General features: G+C 36.1%; 1 protein-coding gene and 1 pseudogene across 1 annotated transcript; both read right to left on the minus strand.

The window, feature by feature from the left end:
- Positions 1-188: 188 nt before the first annotated feature.
- LOC145955250 (protein FAR1-RELATED SEQUENCE 5-like) lies at positions 189-1,279 on the minus strand (annotated as a pseudogene).
- A 13,323-nt stretch (positions 1,280-14,602) lies between these two features.
- On the minus strand, positions 14,603-15,628 carry LOC145954732 (uncharacterized). The gene has a single exon (XM_083069422.1). The coding sequence runs from the start codon at positions 15,626-15,628 to the stop codon at positions 14,603-14,605; it is 1,026 nt and encodes a 341-aa protein (XP_082925548.1).
- Between the last annotated feature and the right edge of the window lie 6,344 nt (positions 15,629-21,972).

Genomic DNA, 21,972 nt, shown 5'->3' on the forward strand with positions numbered 1-21,972 from the left:
AGCATTGGAGGATGTTCATATCCCAATTTTGCAAGTTTATGTCGAGACTCATATTCACAAACCAACTCATTGTATCGCTTGTCCTCAATAACTCTTTTGAAGACGTCCTTGAAGAATTGGGTGACATTGAGGTCTAGTCTCAAGCAAGCCTTAAAATTTGAGTTCAAACTCTCACTAAGTTGAGTGCTTCACATACCTAAGGTGAAGGCCTCCTTCATGTGACATGCTACCCACTTTTCCTTAATAACATACATTGATTTCACCCAATTATTTTCATTGACATTAAATTCTATAACCAACTTACTCCAAGCTACCTCAAACTTCGTTTCTTGGTTATAATCATACATACACTTTTTGCAATCAGTCAAGAAATGGCTTCCTCTCTTCATCAAGTTTCCAAGATGTTTGATTCCATTTTGCATTAAATGCCATGTGCATAAACCATGTCGAGTCTCTAGCATCACCTTAGCTAGTTCTTTATCCATTGCTTGATCTTGGTTAGTGAACAAAGTTTGAGGCTTCTTTTTCCCATGTGCTTCAAGGAATGTTTCAAATAACCATCTAAATGAATTAGCAGTCTCATCATATAATAATGGAGCCCCAAAAATGATTGTACCCATATAATGATTGAAGCGTAAAAACAAAGCTAGTGGTCTATTAGCACGGCTGGTGCAATATGTTGTATCCAAAGAGACAACATCAACAAAGAATCCATAGTCCAAGATCATTTTTGCATCGGCCCAAAATACGTTTGTAATTTGTTCATCACAATCCATTTGATATGCATGGTAAAATGATGGATTCTCCAAAAAGTTATCGTTGAAAATATTGTAAGAGACAACTAGCTTCCCCATACACCATGCTACTTTGTCTTCTTGCTTGGAGATAGTTCTTCACATCCAACCATGTATATCCAATATTAGTTGTACGGTTGTACCTCCTTCATGTGTGCTCATAAGCTAAAAGCCTTTTGCATCAATCCAGAGTTCTCTACCATTTCAATCTCATATCCTTGAACTTCTGAAATTTTACGATGTGATGCTAGCATATGGGTTGTTTTTGCAAGTTGTAAAGGGTGGTTATGGTTCTCTACAAACTCATGAATTACAAACTTTCCATTTTTTGCAACAAATGTTATTCTTGCTTGGCACTCAGTTCTTGTATCAGCCCTGGGCTTTTTAACCAAGGATGATTTCTTGTTCTTCCTCCCCTCTTTACAAAAAACGAATCTATCTTCCTTCCTTTTGTTGAAGTAATTTTTTCTAACTCCAAAAACCATTTTTGAACCATATGCTACCCAAAAGTGCCAGACTTTTTCAGGATCATCAAATTCCTTGGCAACACTAGGCCTTTAGTTCATCACAAATCTTTGACAACAAACCAAGCAATAATGAAACAAAAAAAAATATTATACTTGTTAATGAAGAAGAAATGCTATAATGAAACAAAAATAATATTATATATTGACTAATGGAGAAAAGAATGGATGGAATGATTGTATATTTAAATGGGTGGATAGAAACCAAAAAACAAAATATTGCAACAGAGGGAACCTTTAAACAGAGGAACAATGGTAGAAAAAAAATACCTTTGAAAAATATTGATTGAAAAGAGAAGACTTGAAATGAAAGTAACAATGTTGTGTCTTCGACTACAAGCAAAAATGAAAGTGGTAAAACTATTTGTTGTTAACATTATTGGCGCGAACGATTCCTCTACCTCATTTTATTACCAATAGACAATGTTTGTTCTCTTAATATGAAAGGAATGACGTGGAAAAATGTGAATGGTTGGATGAATTGTATGGTGGAGATTTGTTAAACTGCACACAATTGTAGCAAAATACAACTGCACATAGTCCAAATCCTCATGGTTTAACATTGGTTTGGGAATTACAATTTATTTGTTGATCGGTGAACTTTAGGTGATACCATATCTTACTCTTTTGTTAGCAAGAGTTGATTGAGATGATGGTATCTTGTAATTCTAGTAGGGTTCTACAATTGGGTGACAAGGATTTTTGTTATGTTTCAAGTTGTTCTTTTAATTGTTTCTGTGTGTGTGATGATTATTTTGTAAAACAATTATTAATTTTAGTGGAACTCTCAACTTTGGATTAGAGACTCAATGGTGTACGATTGAACCTGTATAAATCTTGTTATTTTTCTCTTTCTCCTTTATATCTTATTCTAAGATAATATAGTGTTCATAACACATACATGCGGAATAATAGGATTTATTTTGCATCTAAATTATATTAAATTTGTGATAAAAATTTTTAAACATATATGCTAGTGAGTTGTTGAATCATAAAATTTCTCCTTATCAATGAAATAGTACTCCAAGTGTATCCTTTATTAGACTATTAGCTTCTCTTCAATAATGTGAAGATCTTCCATGTATCCACACCGAGACCAACCTCTATTTTCAAACTCTTTGAAAAATGAAATCAAAATAAAATGCTTAAAAATTATGTGAAAAAAAGGGAGATAGAAGAGATAGTAGTAAGGTTCATATTTTTTCTGTGCAGCAGAAAGTCATATTTATAGTACAACAAAGATCTTCTTTTCCTAAAATTAGGAAACTAGTAACATATTTTATTCTATTTTTCAAATAAAAATAATATCAAATATGTATCTTTAAAGATTTTCATCTCTTCTTATTTATCAGTATAAACAACAATGACCAAGTCTAATATTTTAATCATATATTCTTTATCAACTACTTCCTCCAATTTGAAAGTTAAAAAAAAAATGCAAAAAATTTATATTATATATACTCTAAGTGCTAAAGATTATCATAATATTTCACTTTAAATTATTTAATTTGATCAAATTAAATACTCTTATTTAATCATCAAATGTTAAAATAATTCCTTTAATAGAGATTAAAACACTCATTTGTGTGTGACCCTGTAAGTTCAATACTAAACTGGTAATAAATTAATCAAATTAATATATTAATCAAGGTAGGCATCTAGCAATACTCCTTAACGTCCAGATAGTATGAAGTAATATTTTACTTTCAAGAACTTAGAAGAACATACAATATTTTTCTTCCATTGTTACAGGTCTTAGTTAACTATAAAGTATGGTATTGTCGTCAAACTTCATTAAGTTAACCTATCATGATTGACTTAAGAAATTCATTTCTTCTTTCAATCAATTTTCATGTTCAGGATATTATTTTATTGATAGAGTTCAAACTCATTACCAAGAGTTGATGGATTCCTTCTTGATTTATCATTAATTTTACAAGAATTTGATCATATCCAATATTCATTCAACTAGTGCCCTGAGGCATCAGGTGTCTGAAAATAAAATATAATGAGTTACTTGTTAATCACTATGATAATCTCCAGTCAAAGAAAAATATTTAATTAATATCTTCTTAAGAAATTTCTATTAACGAATTAAGGTCATGTAAACCATTAGAAATTCTCAATTGAGTCAGTTCAAATGATCATACTCACATTTGCATCATCTATACATGTAATTAATAAATGAAATTTATTAATCTTTATCCTATACAGATATTCACATATATATTGATCTATTTGAATTTATTGATGTCCCATATACAATAATCTTATAATCAAGAAAAATTTAGATTAAAATAATAACAAACTTTTGCTTCTCATTATCATAATCTCTATTATGAAAATAAGTCTATAACTTTAATTAAGGACTTTATCTATTTAACAATAAAAATAATAACACCTTATCAATTTGGATATGATTACATGATGAATTGAGTCTTAATTAAGCATATTTAATTATTCTCCAACACTTATGAAGTAGTATTTTAGTTTGATATAAATATTCATATCCTGATTAACATAAGTGCATCATTCATAGAGAAATTCATATTATATTTAAAAGGGAATTTGTTCATTCTTATAAATTGTTCATAGGCTATCGATTATGCATTAAAATATTGCTGAAATTTTTTTTTAAAATAAGTGGAACCTAAATGAAATTTTTTAAAAGATCTCACTCTAGGATCTAGCGATTTTGATAAAATCTCTAATTGTCTCCTAAATTTGTAGTCTTACATCGAGTAAAAAGATGATACATAAAGAATATATGTAATTATAAAGTGAAACTTAAAATAAATAAACTTTGATATTGGATCTTGATTTGGTGGTGATTAACTTATGATGTTTTATCTTATTTAAGAACAAAAAAAAAATATACCTTAGAATATCATAAATCTTAAAAGACTTGTAGACAAAAAGGAAAAATAATAAGTAGTGTTACAATCTAATTATCATTTAATAAAGTTTACAAAAATTTAGTAATATTATTAAAATGTTACAAAATTCCATTTTGGTAACATTTTTAAAAATGATTTCATTAATATGTAAAATATTGCTAAAAGTCTTTAATAACATAAACTTCATCTTACATTTAATAAAATATTGTAAAAGTATATTTCCAAAATTCCTCTAATCCCTAAGGTTATAATGTATGATGGTTTTTCACTCTAAGGTTTGTAATGAGCTATATAATAAAATAAAGGGTTAAATAGGCTCAAATGTGTAACAAATAGATAAATGCAAGGTAAGGCAATTTGGCTAGAAATGGACAAATGGTATGAGACTTTACCTTTATGCAATAATAAAATAAAGAATTATCTTTCTGAATGCGTAGGTCACACCTTGCATTAGAAGGTGAGGTTGACACGGTTTATGTTAGACAAATGTAGTGATGGATTGAACTTAGACAGGGTAAAGGAATTTGTGTCGTCTTCGGACCTCCTTCAGCTACACGTGTTAGTAAATCACAACTTAGTATCGATGAGTGGGTACGCCTTAAAGATGAACTTAAGGCACGGGTCATGAGGGATCTTAAGGAGGAGTTAGGATCTGTGGGTCATACAGCCCAAGCAACTCATCCTTCTTATTCTCTATTTCTGTCTCCGTCTCGGGCAGCTCCTCCTCCTCTTACTATCAGCTCCTAGGGGAGTTGTGCTGCTCCAAACGCATCGACAGAGGGTGTAGTTGATGTGGCACAACCACTTGTGCAACTATAGATTGATGGAACATTGAAGTAGTTGGTGACCTTAGGCAAGGGCACATGTTGGGCTCAACCATCCACCACTAGGAGATTTTAGATGATTCATTACGGGTGGAGGTTGTTGATGTTAGAACACGATGCTTAAGTCCCTGTCCCACTATTGAGGTGGAAAAAATGGGATAGGCTGTAGGCACCTTTATTTAATAGCCATCTAGGTTATTGAGGACCAATGTGGCTAATAAGGTAATCAATGTTTCAATTTATTACATTCTAATATTGTCCTTAATTAATTGTATTATATGACATTTAGGTTCCTTCTAGCACTACAAAAAAATATGCAATTTGGCGACCACCAAAATCAGTCGCTAAATTGCTAAAATCGGTCACTATTTACCTTAGCAACCGAATTTAATCAGTCGCTAAAACCATGGTCGCTAAGCTATTTAGCGACGGAAAAATTTTTGGTTGCTAATTCGGTCACAAAGATTTTGGTCGCTAAAGTGTATAGGACCAAATTAGTGATCAAATAAATCGGTCGCTAAATATTTATTTTTTATTTTATTAAATTTTATAGACGTTGCAAATTTGGTCGCTACGAACCAATCATATTTGGCCTCTTAAGAATTTTATTTCACAATACTTAACTTTTTAACATGTTTTGTCCTTAATTACACAATTTTTGAAAACTTCCTAGAAGGTCACTCATCCCTATATTACTCCAAGTCAAGCACACTTAACTATGAAGTTCTTATGAGATAAGCTACCGAAAAGCAGATGCATGTTATTAGTATAAATAGTACAAATTAATTCATTTAAGTCATCCTCAACTATCCAATCTCATACTTATATTATCTTTGGATCCTTATCATTTTGGTGTATCCGAACCGTTAAAAACATATAATAATTATATTACTAATAATAATAATTATATTATATTTAATTAATCTTTATTTATATATATACTTACTTTTATAATTAACAATCTACTTATTTCTATTTAAAATAAATTTTATGATATAATTTAAATTATTTATTATAAATTTTAAAGTTTATGTAATAATTTATATATTTTAAAATGAGAAGGGTTATAATAACAGTGGTATAACTTTTACTAAGTATTACACCGCTCAATAACTTTATATTAAAGTGAATTTTATAAATCCAACACTACAAGAAAATGACGATTTTGCGACGGTTATATGGCCTACATTGCGACGGTTAGAACTGCCGCAAAGACAATATTGCGACGGTTTGGGAACCGTCGTAGAATTGTCCGTCACCAGGAAATTTTGCGACGGTTATCAGAACCGTTGCACAAACCGTCGCAAAATTGGAATTGCGACCCCTAAAGCACCTGACGCACTAACTGCCTCTATATTAACATTGTGACCCTTTCATCAACTGTCGCACCAACTGCCTCTAAATTAATATTACGATCCTTTTTTTACCCTTTCAGAAATTATAAATTTTCTTTTAGTTTTAATAAATTTATTAATGTAACAATCCTCATATTTGGCCTCTCAAGGGTTCTATTTCATGATATTTCACTGTTTAGCGTGTTTTATCCTTACTTGTGCAATTCTTAACTGTGAAGTTCTGATGAGTAAGCTACCGAAATGTATATGTATGTTGTCAGTATAACTTGTAGAAATTAATTCATTTAAGTCATCCTCAAATATACAATCTCATATTTGTACTATAATAATAATATATAATAATTTTATATTATGAATAATAATAATAATAATAATAATAATAATAATATATTTAGTTATTCTTTATTTATATGTACTTACTTTTATAATTAACATCTACTTATTTCTATTTAAAATTATAATTTAAATTATTTTATTTTATAATTTATAATGATAATATAATTTATAAAATTATAAATATTTATTTATTACATATTTATAAATTAAATTTTAATATTTTAAATAAATTATTAATTAATTTAATATATTTATTTACCTTAAATAAAACATATAAAATTAAAAAAAAATGTATTTATCCTTGTTTTATTTTCTAATTATCAACTATTAATAAAATACTAACTTAAAATCTTATCTAATTATATATAATATTCTCATATCAAATTTAAAACCAGATATTAGTTATACAAAAATATTAAGATTATATAGTAAATTATCAATAAGATTTTAGTTAAATAATTTAAAATAAATAATGTTCAATTATATTGTTAATTAGAAAATAATTTATTCCAAAACTAATTAATTTTTTTATATTAATTATTAGTAAAATTTAATAACTTTTAAATTAACAATTAATTGGATCGATGAAATTCAACATCCATCATGAGTTATTGAGCGGAATAACTTTACCAAGAGTTATTTTGTAAGTTATCTTAAATCAAACATATAAAATTCAAAAAATGCATTTATCCTTGTTTTATTTTTTAATTATCAACCATTAATAAAATACTAACTTAAAATCTTATCTAATTATATCATAATATTTTCATATCAAATTTAAAACCAGTTCTTATATTTTCGACAAATATAATTTTTTTCTGAAATATTCCATCAATAATATAACTTTTCCTACAAAAATTTTCTCATCAAAAATATAAATTTTTCAACAGATTTAATTTTGTTTTATAAGAAATAATCTTCGATTAATATAACATTTTGTATATATGATTTAAGAGTAAAAGATTTTCAATTTAACAGTTGAATTTACAAAATTCACATTTAATATAAAGTTATTGAGAGGTGTAACACATAGTAAAATTTACACCGATGCAATTATAACCCCCTCATATATATATATATATATATATATATATATATATATATATATATATATATTAAATGTGACTTTTAATAAGTATTACACCGCTCAATAACTTTATATTAAATGTGAATTTGGTAAATCCAACTGTTAGATTGAAAGTTCATATCTCTCATAGATTATATATACAAAACTTTATATTAATCCAAGATGATTTGATACTTCATTTTTATAAAACAAAATTGATGTAATATATTCATTTCAAAATACACTAAAATATAAACACTTTGATTACCTTCCAGTTGTTGTTCAATTTTAACAAAATTTGATATACACTTATAAAGTGATATGAACTTTCAATTTAACGGTTAGATTTACAAAATTCACATTTAATATAAAGTTATTGAGCGGCATAATACTTAGTAAAAGTTACACCGGTATAATTATAACCCCCTTGTTTGTGGAGGATTTCGTTCATAGGTTCTTTTTGTTCGAACTAGCACGAGTTCACGTTTCAATTTATTTGTGTTCGTGACATGACAGAATCGAAGACTTTCAGTGAAAAAAGAAAATCGTACAAGCAACAAATAGAGTTAAATTAGGGTGTTGTTTCAGCACGTCAAAAGATCTATGCTCATTGTTTTGAGCACTTCAGGAGATCTATGCTGGTTTTAGCACATCAGAAGATCTATGCTCACTATTTCGAGCACGTCAGAAGATCTATGCTAGTTTTAGCACGTCAGAAGATCTATGCTTGTTTCAGCACATCAGAAGATATATGCTAATTGTACAATCAAATTCATGCATGCAATAATTAATGTGAATCGAACAGATGACATGTATATTGACTGCAGAAATCATATCCTTCATTAAATGGTAACAAAATTACAATTCGTAAGGATAACGAAACATGTTCAGAATGACTACACTACACTAGGATAGATTATGCTATGCTACGTTATGCTACGCTACTCCTAAACAGGAAAAAGAAAGGTGGTCGAGAAATCGTACCCAAAGCTGTCTCGTATGCACAGTATGCCTTATGCGCAGGCTGCGGAGTGCGTGTGAGGTATTGTGGGAATTAGATTTCTGACCCCTTGCTACGAACATGGCTCGTTTAATTTATAGACAAAGATTTGGGGAAGGTAATTGTTTCTGACGTGCCCCGGAAGTACATAACCGTTCTAAATTTCCACATAGTGGCCTACTCTCGGGCCCATCTCTGGATAATTCTTGGAACTGCTCGTTAACTTTCCCAAACCATTTTGAAGCCTTTGACACTTATCCCATGTTACTTCAACCGCTCCTAAATCGTGTCTCCTTTAAGTTCTTTATTCTGAGAGTTTATGAAGTGTATTCATGTATGTCCGGATTCTTGGGATTTTGAGAGTTTCACGAAAAATGTCTTCGCGTATCTCTTGATTCTCTTCAAGCTTCGTATGTCTCCTTTAGAATCTTCTCTGCCTTTTTTGATCATCTAAAATTTCGAGCACCCCTGTATTTCGAGTGTCTCCGAATTCATTTTCTGGTACTAACAAATGCCCCATGGAAAACATTTGTTTCGAGGTAACCGAGACAGAATGTTTTCCAATACCTCAACTTTCTTTGATAAGACTCTAGAGCCACGTGCTCTTCACGAGAATTAAATGCCCCTAACATTATTAATTCCAAATTTCTCCTTTCCGTACCTGCTACAGTAAATTTGGCGACACTGATTCCGCTTCTCTGGGATACGCTAACGCGATTCCAAATTTTGTCCATTAGCGAATATTTTCGGTTACCCAAAAATTTGAATTCCCTCTCCTTTGAATTTCACAGCGGGCTTTTACTGCGATTTGGCCCATTTTTCTCTTTCATACAACCTTTCACTTCACCCATTTGAGTACGTTTTAATGCTCTTTAGCACTCACTCATTCTTCACCTTCGAATTCTTCCTCTTCATCTTATTTCCATGGCAACTTCTGCTGCGCCCGCGTCTACGGCTACACCTACGACTTCGACGGTTTCCCCTACTCCTTCCGTTCCTTTGCTGACAGAGAATGCAACTATTTCCACCTTGAGCGAAGGGGCTAACCCATTCGTTCCTATCCCTGGCATGGAGGAAGCCAGTCTCAAAATCTTCCAATCACAAGTACTTCTTCCTTTTTCGCTTTCTAACGGATCAATGCATGCTTTTCTAGGCCCCTTTTCGAATCCGAGCAAGAAGAAGACTCATAATGATTTGCTTCCGGAAGATGATTCTACTCTCCCTTTCGTTTACTCTCCAACCATCGACCTTTCTCTTTTTTCGGATACCGCGAAGATGTTTCGGGCTTTTCCCCCTCCCAAGGACAAACACATTCAATGGTTGGAACGTATTGAGGCCTCGAAACAATCTATTTGGAAAGAAGCTGGAATATTCAATTTCGTTCAACTATCAAAATTTGATCTGAACGTTTTCGATCCCCAGATGTTGTTATCTGTTGTTTTCTTTTGGAATAGGGAAACTCGTGCTTTCGAATTTCCTTGTGGTTTTGTCTGCCCCACTCTCTTGGATATCGCTACCATCACGGGATTGAAACTCTTGGGGGACTGTTATCTTCCTGACATTCTCGAAGAAGAGATTTCGATGAATGAAACTTCGATCGTTTGGGACAAAAAGACGTATTCTGCCTTCATCAACGCACACCATGGCGAAGAGGGTACTCTTGTTACTGACTCTAAGCACATTGCCTTCTTGCTATATTGGTTATCTGCTTGTGTCTTTTGTACCCCTTCTCTGCAAGTTCCCAAGTACTACTACGCACTCGCTTAGGCTTTGCATCTGAAGAAAAAGATTTGCTTGAGCAAGTTGTTACTTGCCTCTTTTTATAACTGTCTCAACGAAGCCTCGAAAAGCTTGTTTCGAGAAACTGGCCCTCGGAATCTTACAGGACCACTCTAGCTTTTGCAATTATGGCTTAATGCCATTTTCGAGAAGAAACTGAAGCTTCTTCCTCTTCAAGCCTCCATTCGATATTCTCTCGAAGGCGCTCGCTTGACTGCTTTGACTCCCAAGAAAAGGTCTGTTGATGGTTTTGCCCGTTATGTCCAGGAAATTCTTGAATTCGAGGAGTTCTCGAATGATTTGGCTCTTTTCATCCGTTCTGATTTAGCAGGGCCTTCCTGGTTAATTGGTAACAATCAGGTAGGACAGATTTCCCAGGAGATGGTCAAAATCTGGATGGGATTCCTATCTTGGGATCTCATCTTTACTGGTATGAAACAAAGGGATGTGAGAGTTTATCCCTATCAACCTCAAATCCTTGTCTGTCAATTCGGGCTTTGTCAGATCAGACTGACACCTCTTTTTCCAAAGGATAGAATTGATTCTGATGTTTGTGTAGAAGATGTCGATTATGAGGGTTTTTTGAAGTTCATCTTGACGCCATCTACTCAATTGAACCTTACCCCTTGTTCTTTCCTTCCTGCATTTTTGGTGTCCAAGTGCTACCTTCGATGGTGGTGTAGATATTACGCTGACAAGATGTTTTCCTTTGAGGACTTTTCTTGGAAACTTACGAATTCTCCCTTTTCTCTGCAGGGCCCAAAGATTCCAAGTATTTATGATAATCGCAACATTATTTCCCAGTTTGAACAATATTACAGAGTTTGTTATCGTCCCAAAAATATGTTTCGAACTATTTTCGATGCTACTTTATCCCTGACTAGAATGGTACAACGGAACATCCGTCGAAATAAAGTCATTGATCCTCAGGGTCAAACTATTTTTGCAAAGTTTTGTCCTAAGGACATACCTCCTCTTCCCAATGCCCTTTTCGGCCTTGCGAAACGTCTTGATTATCCTCCTTGGGTCAGAACCCTTGATCCCTCGTATGAGGATAATAAGAAAATTCCTGTTAAGGATCGAGTGACGAGTACGAGATGTTCTGTGTATGATTTTCCCAGGGATAAACAATGGCCTTTGTGCTGGGTTGACAATACTGTTGTCTATCCTAATAATTAAGCTTTGCCTTTTCTTTTTCTACTGACTTCGAATTTCCTATCTCTCCTCATTTTTCACTTTCCTCATGTTTAGCTGCTATTGCCCAAAAAGTTCCTCAACATCAAAAGGACATTCAACACTGGGAGACAGTTTTTGAGGATGACGAAGATGATACTTCGTTGAAGCCTCGAAAACGAAAAAATCTTTCTGACCGACTTCGATCTCGCTCGAAGGTAAGAATAACAACGTATGTCCCTTTTTTAGAATTGTACTAAATTTCTGGCCGCTCACGTATTTGCATTTTGTTTTTTGTAGGAGGTTGAAGTTCCTAAGAAAAAACTTCGTTCGGATTCTCAAAGTGGGCAATCTGTAAGTTATCTTTCTAAGCGCACTCGAAATGGTCACTCAAATGTCATAATAATCTCTTTGCCTGTTTACCTTTTTCAGGTTTCCACCACTCGGAGATCTTCCTGAGACAAAGGGAAACAAAAAGCTATCTCGACTAGGTCTGTCCCTAGACCAAAGGTTCCCACTGAGAAGCTTATGAAGGATGCAATGAAATCCCCCATCCAGGTAATGTGCTAATTCTCTAGACCTTCCTTCTCTTGTCTTGATTTTATCCTCTGTAATAGTTTCCCCTTTTTTCCCAGAAAAAGGCAGATTCAGAGGCATCCGAGTCTTCCTCTGAGATCCCTCGAAGTGCCCCCACTTCTCCTACTGCTGCTCCATCTTCTCGAGATGTTATCGAAATTCATGAATCGGCCTCTCCTCCTGAACATCCTGAGGTATGTTCTGTTGACTCTTGATTTCCTACTTTTCTGACCGCCCTCGAACTGGTGCATTGTTACAATGCCTTTTCATAACAGGTGGTTTCTTTCAATGTTCTTACGGCCACTGTTCCTGTCACCACGCCCACTAATGAACCTTCCCCTCCTGGTCCTATGCAAGGTGATACACCTTTCTTCAATTTCAACACAGGGGTGTCCTCTGGACAAGGTAGGTAAGTCTTGGACATCATGGTATTCCACCAAAGAATATTTTGTCTCACCGAAATATCCTTTTCGTGCAGGCCTAGAGGTAACTTCTGAGGACAAGCAAACTCCTCCTTCCGGTCAACCTACGAGTTCTACTGATGCTATCCCTTCCGAAACTCTGCTAGCTTCGATTCCTCTAGATGACATAGACCTCATAAGCTTCTTTGATGACGAAGCTGCTCAAGATGACATTTTTGAGGTCTTGGAGAATTGGACTAGCAGGACTTCGGCTTCAGGGAAGACCCAAGAAATCGCTGAGAGCTTTCAACCGTTATTATCTACTTTCCGTTCGAAAGCTTATGTGGACCATCTCGACCAAGCTCTCATGGATCCTCAATTCAAATTAGCGATTGAACGGATGGTTGATGATCTAAATGCCTTTCCTGATCCTCCTCCGGAGGTCACCACAGAGCTAAACGAATATGCTCATACTTTTGTTGCAGCCTCCGAATTGCACACGAAGTGGTCCACTTCGAGTCAGGAGCTAGCTCAAATTGAGGCTGATTCTGAAGAGGATCGAACCAAATTGGAAAAGCTCAAGACAGAATTGCTTTCGATCAAAGATTCCACTTCTCAGATAGTTCCAGAATTGATGAAGCTCAAGCAATATGAGGAAGATGCGGAGCATACCCTTGCTGCCCTGCAATGAGAACTTGACTCGATCAAGTACAAACATGCTGCTTTGAAGCTCTAAAGCCAAGAGATCATGTTGAAGAAAAAGGGTTTGCGGGATGAAGGGAAAGGCATATCTCTTCGACTTTCAAAGTCGTTGGATTAAAAGAGAAGATTGGAGATATTGTGTGCTTCGCGGAAGCAAAGTCTCGACCAAGCCTACCAGGCATACGAAGCACTCAAATCCAAATTCTGCAAGTGATCGAGATCCTGCGAGATGCCTATTTATAATTTAATATTATCCGCTTGTACCTTTATTGCTTAGCTTATCTCTTTGAACACTCGTCTCAGTACATGCTACTTTCATGAAATTTCTTCAAGTATTTCCCATTAATCACTTTACTTGCATTTCTCGAATTTAACTCTTTGATCAAGTTTGCATTGTTCGAGTAGATTCTTTCGATGATGAATGGTCCTTCACAATTATAGGTCCATTTATCTCGATCTCGAGATTTTTGGTCCATTGGGAGGATGACTTTTAGGACTAAGTCTCCACTCGAAAATTGTTTGCTCTTAACCTTTTTGTTATAAACTCGAGCTATCTTTTCTTTCTGGTGAATGAAATTTTGCATGGCTGTCATTCTCTCGTCATCCAGTCGAATTAGTTCATCATACATTAAATTCCAATAATCCTCGACTGGTAACTCATTTTGCCTTTACACGTGAACGGATTGCAAATTGATATCAATAGGCAAAATTGCTTCATGACCATACACCAACTTGTATGGCGTAGTTTGAGTGGCATTCCTAGGTGAATTTCTGTAAGCCCACAATACTTGCAGCAATGTTTCATGCCAATTTTGAGGTTTCCCCGAAATATGTTTTTTGATCAAAGCTATGATCACTTTGTTAGCAGCCTCGACTTGGCCGTTAGCTTGTGCATAGTAGGGTGTCGAAGTAATCATTTTGATTCCTCTCGACTGGGCATACTGGACCATTTTTTGACCTGTGAACATCGTTCCTTGATCTGTAGTTATTGTCTAGGGTATTCCGAATCGAAATATAATATGGTCTTCAATAAAATTTATCACCTCTTTCTGATCAACCTCTTTTACAGGAATTGCTTCCACCCATTTCGTAAAATAATCAATGGCCATGATTATGTACTTATGGTTTTTTGCTGACGGAGGATGAATCTGGCCAATTACGTCAATTGCCCAACCTCAAAAGGGCCACGGCTTAACAATCGAGTGCAACTCGGTTGCTGGTACTCTATGTATTGGGCCATGTTTCTGGCACTCTTTGCAACCCTTTGCAAATTCGATACAATCCTTGAACATGCTTGGCCAAAAGTATCCTTTTCTGGACAAATTCCATTTCATTTTCTCCACCGCTTGATGGGCACCACAAATTCCTTCATGTACCGCTGCCATGGCTATGTAGCTCTCATGATTTCCAAGGCACTTAAACAGAACTCCATCGAAGCCTCTCTTGTATAAATCATCGTTCAATATCACATAATTGAGAGCTCGATATTTAACTTTTCTTTCAGCTTGCGAATTTGGACTTTGAAGATATTCGATTAGCTCTTTCCTCCAGTCTTGAATGGTTGAGGTGTCAATGATGAGGCATTCGTGCTCGTCACTTAACTCATTCCTTATACAAACAAGAGATTCGAGACATTCCCTGCTTATCTTGTACCCGGATGCAATCTGAGCTAGTTCATTCGCAATTTCGTTCTCATTACGAGAAATATGTTCTAATTGGACCTCATCGAATGAATTTAACAAAGTTGTAGCTCGAGACTTGCATTCGAGTAACTTTTCATTCATGCATTTATATTCTCGAGTTAATTGTTTAATCATGAGTTGCGAGTCACCTCGAATGATTATGTTCCTTGCCCCCAAGTCTTTAAGCAATTTTAGCCCAGTAATCACTGCTTCGTATTCAGTTTCATTATTCGAGCATTCGGATTTTGTTCTCAATGAGAATTTAGTTGGGATTCCACCTGGGGAAATAATCAGTAATCCGATTCCTGCTCCTAACTCGTGTTTCGATCCATCAAAAAATAGTTCCCATGATTTCGTGGTTAAATAATTAACCCGTTCATTTAAATTCGAGTGATCCACGAGAAAATCAACGATTACTTGTCCTTTTGTGGCTTTGAGGGGAACAAATGTTAACGAATACTCGGTCAATGCAAGAGCCCATTTCCCAACTCGAGAGTGCAGGATAGGTTTAGATAACATATATTTAATCACATTATTTCAACAGAACACTAATACATCATAAGGTTTAATATAATGCTTCAGCTTTGTACAAGCATAATATAAACTCAGACAGAACTTCTCCAAAGGAGTGTATCTGATTTCTGCCTCGACTAACATCCTACTGATGTAATAAATGGCTCTCTTGATGCCATTTTCGTCATCTTGCGACAGCATGCCCGCAATAGTCGAATCATTGGCCGATCCAAACCTTCGTGGGTTTTGTTTCACTGGTTTCTTCCCCAAAATCATAGGCAACCTATGTTCTACTAAATTTCGATCCAAACCAGGCATTTCTTCATAATCCCAAGCGAAGCAATCTTTATATTCATGCAAGACCTACACGATTTGTTCTTTAACGCTTTTCTCCTCTAGTTTGCTAACATAGGTGATTCTCCTTTTTTCGATTGTACCCAGATTGACTTCCTCTAGAGGATCTTGAGATTCCACTTTCAGCCCATCATTCACCATTTTCTTGAATCCTAGAGGAGCATCGTCAAAGACACAATCAAGTCTTTCTTCGATTCCTTCCAAATCCCCGTTCTGCTCATCCTCGAGTCTTACTCTGAGAGATTCTTTCTCAGCTGCTTCGATTACCTCTTTTTGGTTTTCTTCTTTTTTGTCGGCCTTCGTAGCCATTATAGTTTCGACCTTCATCAAATGTATGCCCCCTTGGGCTACTTCGACTTCATTACTTTCCTCGGCCTCATTGGTCGTTCTTTCGGCCATGTAGGCCGAAATTCGAGCTAAGACTCGAACAAGGATCTTGTCTCATCATTCTCGCACTTGAGCCGATTCAATTTCGGCTTTGTGGATAACAAATCCTCTTCGAACATCCCAACAGAAAGTATTCTTAACACCCTCTTCTGCCTCCAAGACATACGGGTCTATGGCATCGAAAGGCTTAGTTTTCGCGAATGCAGTAATTTTTTGATTCGCGAAATACATTCCCGTCTCATACTCTTTCTGATCTGCATCCAACATTTCCAATTGTTCGTCATCATTCCAGAAAAATATTTTCTGGTGCACTGTCGAAGGTACTGCTCCTATTCCGTGGATCCATTCTTTTCCTAACAGCACATTAAAGTTAGCTTTCGAGGGAGTGACAATAAACATGGTGGTCCTTCTCACACTACCAATTTGCACATTTAGCAATATCATCCCTTCTGGTTGAGAAAATTTTCCAGCATAATCATAAATAAGGATATTGTGAGGTTTCAGATTTGCCAAAGTCTTCCCAAAACGTTTCAGCATCGTCTGTGGGAGTATATTTATAGCAGCACCTCCATCCACTAGGAATTTGTTGATTTCAACTCCTTCGATCCTAAGGGTCAACAGTAAAGGTTTCAGATGTTCCTTCATTTCTGTGGTAGGTGAATCGAACACTGCCGAATTAAACTTTGGAATGACTCGAGATATTTGATTTACCCATACTATTTTTGACTCATAGTTGGGGTCACCGAAAAAATCTTCACGGTGTATGTCTTCCTGTTCATTCACAGATTCCATAGCTTCAGCATATTCAGAAGGTAGGATTGACACCACTCCACAAATATCTTCGAGAGAGTCCTCGAAACCACTTTCAAAACAATCCGTAATCAAATCCTCCTCATCCTCTACGAATTTCTTAGACGCCCCACTTTCGTAAGGTACAAGAATCGAAAATTGATTACCTTTGCGTCCCTCGAAAGTTGCCTTTTGTTGCAACCCAAAAATTTTTGATCTCGCGACTAATGGTTTAGACATCCTTTTAAAAGTCTCATCAATTAAGGAATGCCCGGAAGTCTCATCAATTAAGGAATGCCCGGACACCAGACTAATCCTTAATTAATGGTTTTGAAAAATGAGTTCATGGAGTCGCCACCAATGTTTTACTCAAAACATTGGAAAAAGAAAAGGTTTTTAAAAGTCCAATAATGGCCTTGATAACCAGAATTGGGTTCGGGGGTCGGTTACGTGTAGGGAAGGTATTAAGCACCCCTACAACGCCCTTAATTGGTACCCTATGATGAAGTTAACATTATAAATGATAATAATATAAATATTAAATCCCCTTTTATCAGTAATTATTTACATGCTTGAAATTTAAATTATACAATTAATCCTAAAATGTCTACATGATTATTTTTATTATTACAATATTTATTATAGAGAAGAAATAAATAAAAAAGGAGAAAAAGATTAATTGAAATACCTCTTGAATGAACTCTATTGAATTGAATCTTAAACAGGAAGATTTTAGGTGCTTTGTGGCAACCCTTCACGCTACAATGCCTCACAAAAATCTCAAGAAATACAAAAGAGAGGGAGAGAGAGAAAAAGAGAGAAATTTCGTGCTCTAAGAAATCTTGACGAAATTTTGGAGTCCTGAGAAATGAGCCCAAACTGTCTATTTATAGACTTCAGACAGGGTCCAGAACGGCCCGTTCCAAAATCGGAACGGCCCGTTCTAGATATGGCCGTTATGTGCAAATTTTGTAACTGGAATGGCCTGTTCCGAAATTGAAACGGCCCGTTCCAGAGACAAGATTAACACGTCTATAGGTATACTGGAACGGCCCGTTCCACATTAAGAATTCAAGCCCTTTTTGTTATTTGGAACGGCCCGTTCCAATTTGGGAACGGTCCGTTCCAAATGTATGTTTTAGCCTTATTTAAAGAGCCTGGAACGGCCGTTCCAATTCTGGAACAGCCCGTTCCAGTTTTGGAACGGCCCGTTCCAATTTAGGGTTTTAGGCCCTTTTTGTAAATTGGAACGGCCCGTTCCTGTCGCAACCCGAAAATTTCCGATCTTGCGACCTATGGTTTAGACATCCTTTTAAAGTCTCATCAATTAAGGAATGCCCGGACACCAGACTAATCCTTAAATAATGGTTTTGAAAATAGGTTCATGGAGTTGCCACCAATGTTTTACTCAAAACATTGGAAAAAGAAAAGGTTTTTAAAGGTCCAATAATGGTCTTGATAACCAGAATTGGGTTCGGGGGTCGGTTACGTATAGGGAAGGTATTAAGCACCCCTACAACGCCCTTAATCGGTACCCTATGACGAAGTTAACATTATAAACAATAATAATATAAATATTGAATCCCCTTTTATTGATAATATTTACATGCTTGAAATTTAAATTAAACAATTAACTTTAAAATATTTACATGATTGCTTTTATTATAATAATATTTATAAAAAATAAGAAATAAAAGAGAGAGAAGAAGATTGATTAAAATACCTCGTAGCAAGCTTTGTTAGATCTTCCAATATGGAAATTGTAGGTGCTTTGTGGCAACCTTTCGCACTACCCAAATGCCTCACAATACTCAAGAAATACAATAGGAGGGAGAGAGAGAAAAATAGAGAAATTTCGAGCTCTAGAGAGTGCTGGACGAAATTTTTGGGGTCCTGAGAAATGAGCCCCAGCTGTCTATTTATAGACTTCAGAAAGGGTCCAGAACGGCCCGTTCCAAAATCGGAACGGCCCGTTCTAGATGTGGCCGTTGTGGGTTAAATTTGTAACTGGAACGGCCCGTTCTGAAAATTGATATGGCCCGTTCAAGAGACATAATTAACACATACTTGGCTATGCTGGAACGGGCGTTCCGGACAAGGTTCATTAGGCTTGTTTTATAACTTGGAACGGCCCGTTCCAGTTATAGGTTTAGCCCTCTTTTGAAGAGTTTGGAACGACCTGTTCCAATCTTGGAACGGCCCGTTCCAATCTTGGAATGGCCCGTTCCAAGCTAGGAACAGCCCGTTCCAAATTAGGGTTGATGGCTCTTTTAAAAACTTGGAACGGCCCGTTCCAAATTGGGAACGGCCCGTTCCGGTTTTTGGAACAGCCCGTTCCAGTCTTTTAAAATTAGCTTAATGGGCCTTCTAAAGTCCTATCTTGTCGTTTGAATGCTTCGGGAGCTCCTTCCCTTCGTAACAGAGGTCCATTCCCTTGTTTGTATGCCCCCCGGACGAAATTGGGTGTCTACAGCTGCCCCTCTTTACTTGTCCTTTGGAATAGTAATGTGTTGCTTTTCCAAAGGAAAGAAAAGATGTAGACATTTCGTTCGGGTCTTCTCTTCGTCTCTTTAGTTCTTTTGCGTTGTTTCCCTTGTGATAATGTGTAGCTTCTTTCGCTCTGAGGTTAGGTAACCCTCTTCGATCTTGTACTAGTTTTGAGGATCTAGCAACCCTTTCACTATGGTCAGGTAACCCATTTTGTACTATTTTTGGGGATCTAGCAACCCTTTCACTAAGGTCAGGTAACCCACTTTGTACTAGTTTTGGGGATCTAGCAACCTTTTCACTAAGGTCAGGTAACCCACTTTGTACTAGTTTTGGGGATCTAGTAACCCTTTCACTAAGGTTAGGTAACCCACTTTGTACTAGTTTTGGGGATCTAGCAACCCTTTCACTAAGGTCAGGTAACCCACTTTGTACTAGTTTTGGGGATCTAGCAACCCTTTCACTAAGGTCAGGTAACCCACTTTGTTGTTGAAGTAGTTTCGTAGCTCAACCTCTCCAAGCTGGACTGATATTTTAAGGCTTCAGCCGGCCTCCTCTAAGGTCAGGTAACCCACTTCGTACTAGTTTTGGGGATCTAGCAACCCTTTCACTAAGGTCAGGTAACCCACTTTGTTGTTGAAGTAGTTTCGTAGCTCAGCCTCTCCAAGCTGGACTGATATTTTAAGGCTTCAGCCGGCCTCCTCTAAGGTCAGGTAACCCACTTTGTTCTTGTACTAGTTTTAGGGATCTAGCAACCCTTTCACTAAGGTCAGGTAACCCACTTTGTTCTTGTACTAGTTTTAGGGATCTAGCAACCCTTTCACTAAGGTCAGGTAACCCACTTTGTTTTTGTACTAGTTTTAGGGATCTACAACCCTTTCACTAAGGTCAGGTAACCCACTTTGTCGTTGTACTTTATGTCTTCTCAATAGTGTTGTGCGATGAAAGACTGCCCCCAGGTGGATGGGCAGGAGAGTTTTGATGTGCCCCTGTGTTGGTGGGCAGAGAAGTGGATGGTTGGCAGGGATTCCAGTGTTGCCCCTGTCACTTGAGTATTGTGATTCCTCTCCAGGCGCAATGCTGATTCCTTTTGATGATTGGTTATTTGATTATTGGTGGACGGCTGTGGAATGAAAGACTACCCCTAGGTGGATGGGCAGGAAATGTTTGTTGTTGTTCTTGTCGAGGTAAGTATTGTGATGCCTCTACAGGCGCCTGCTTATGGTAAGTTTCTTTTTCTGAATTTCATTTTTGTCTAGCTTCGGCTTTTTCAACACATACGAAGCTTGCCTTTTTTGTCTATGGCTGGTCATTGTAAGGGATTTACTTGACCTTGTATGATCTCTGTTGTGAGGGGAGAGTTATACTCCGTCACACGTGGCTCCCATCTTGATTGCTTTCTTTAGAGATTTTATTCATGATGCATGCATGGATTAAAATGTTTGCAGCCTACTACCCTTTTGGATAATTCCCTTTTTATTTCAAGTGCGCACTTTTCTGTATGCCATACATATGCATTTAAGCTTTTTAGAAATCTATTGGTATCAAGTGGCTTCTCTTTACCGTTTTTTTCTTCTTTTTTTTTTACTGAAGATTCACACATAAATTTTGCTTGCTTTAGAGGCCCGTATAGGATTGTCTCATCTATTTAACTGCCTTTTTGCTGGGTTGTTTTGATTTTTCTCTTTTATACCAAAATACGTCATTTAAAGATAAAGGTTGAAAGAACTCAGAAAAATGGTATTTTATTGCCAATTAGAAAATTTCAAGGAGGGTTACAAGAGGAGGTTTTGAAACATTGACTGAGGTTGGCCGGTGTCTAGGCTTGAGTGATCATGACTTTAAGAAATGAAGCTTGGCATCCTCCTAGTCGTCTGATTAGCACCGCTTCAAGTAATTTCCGGACTTCTATAGAGGGTGATGGGGCTTCTAGGTCATCAGTTCGTCTTGCTTTAACGTTTTGTTTTTTTTTTGCGCTTAAGCATAAAACTTCTTCACGGCATCAGAGTTTACTAGGTAAGCGAGTTCTTCACCATCCATGTTAGTGAGGATCAATGCTCCTCCAGAAAAGGCTCGCTTGACCATGTATGGGCCTTCATAGTTCGGTGTCCATTTCCCTATTTTATCCTTCTGTGCTGGTAGAAGTTTCCTGAGTACTAGGTCCCCCTCTTCAAATGGTCGTGGTTGGACTCTCTTGTCGAAGGCTCTCTTGATTCTCCTTTGATATGTTTGCCCGTGACAAATGGCGTCTAACCTTTTCTCTTCTATGAGATTTAGTTGGTCAAATCTGGTTTGAACCCATTCATTTTCTGGGAGCTTTGCCTCTGTGAGTA

Source organism: Cajanus cajan, chromosome 2 (assembly GCF_000230855.2).
Source record: "Cajanus cajan strain Asha chromosome 2, NIPB_CcT2T_4, whole genome shotgun sequence".
NCBI classification, from domain to species: domain Eukaryota; kingdom Viridiplantae; phylum Streptophyta; class Magnoliopsida; order Fabales; family Fabaceae; genus Cajanus; species Cajanus cajan.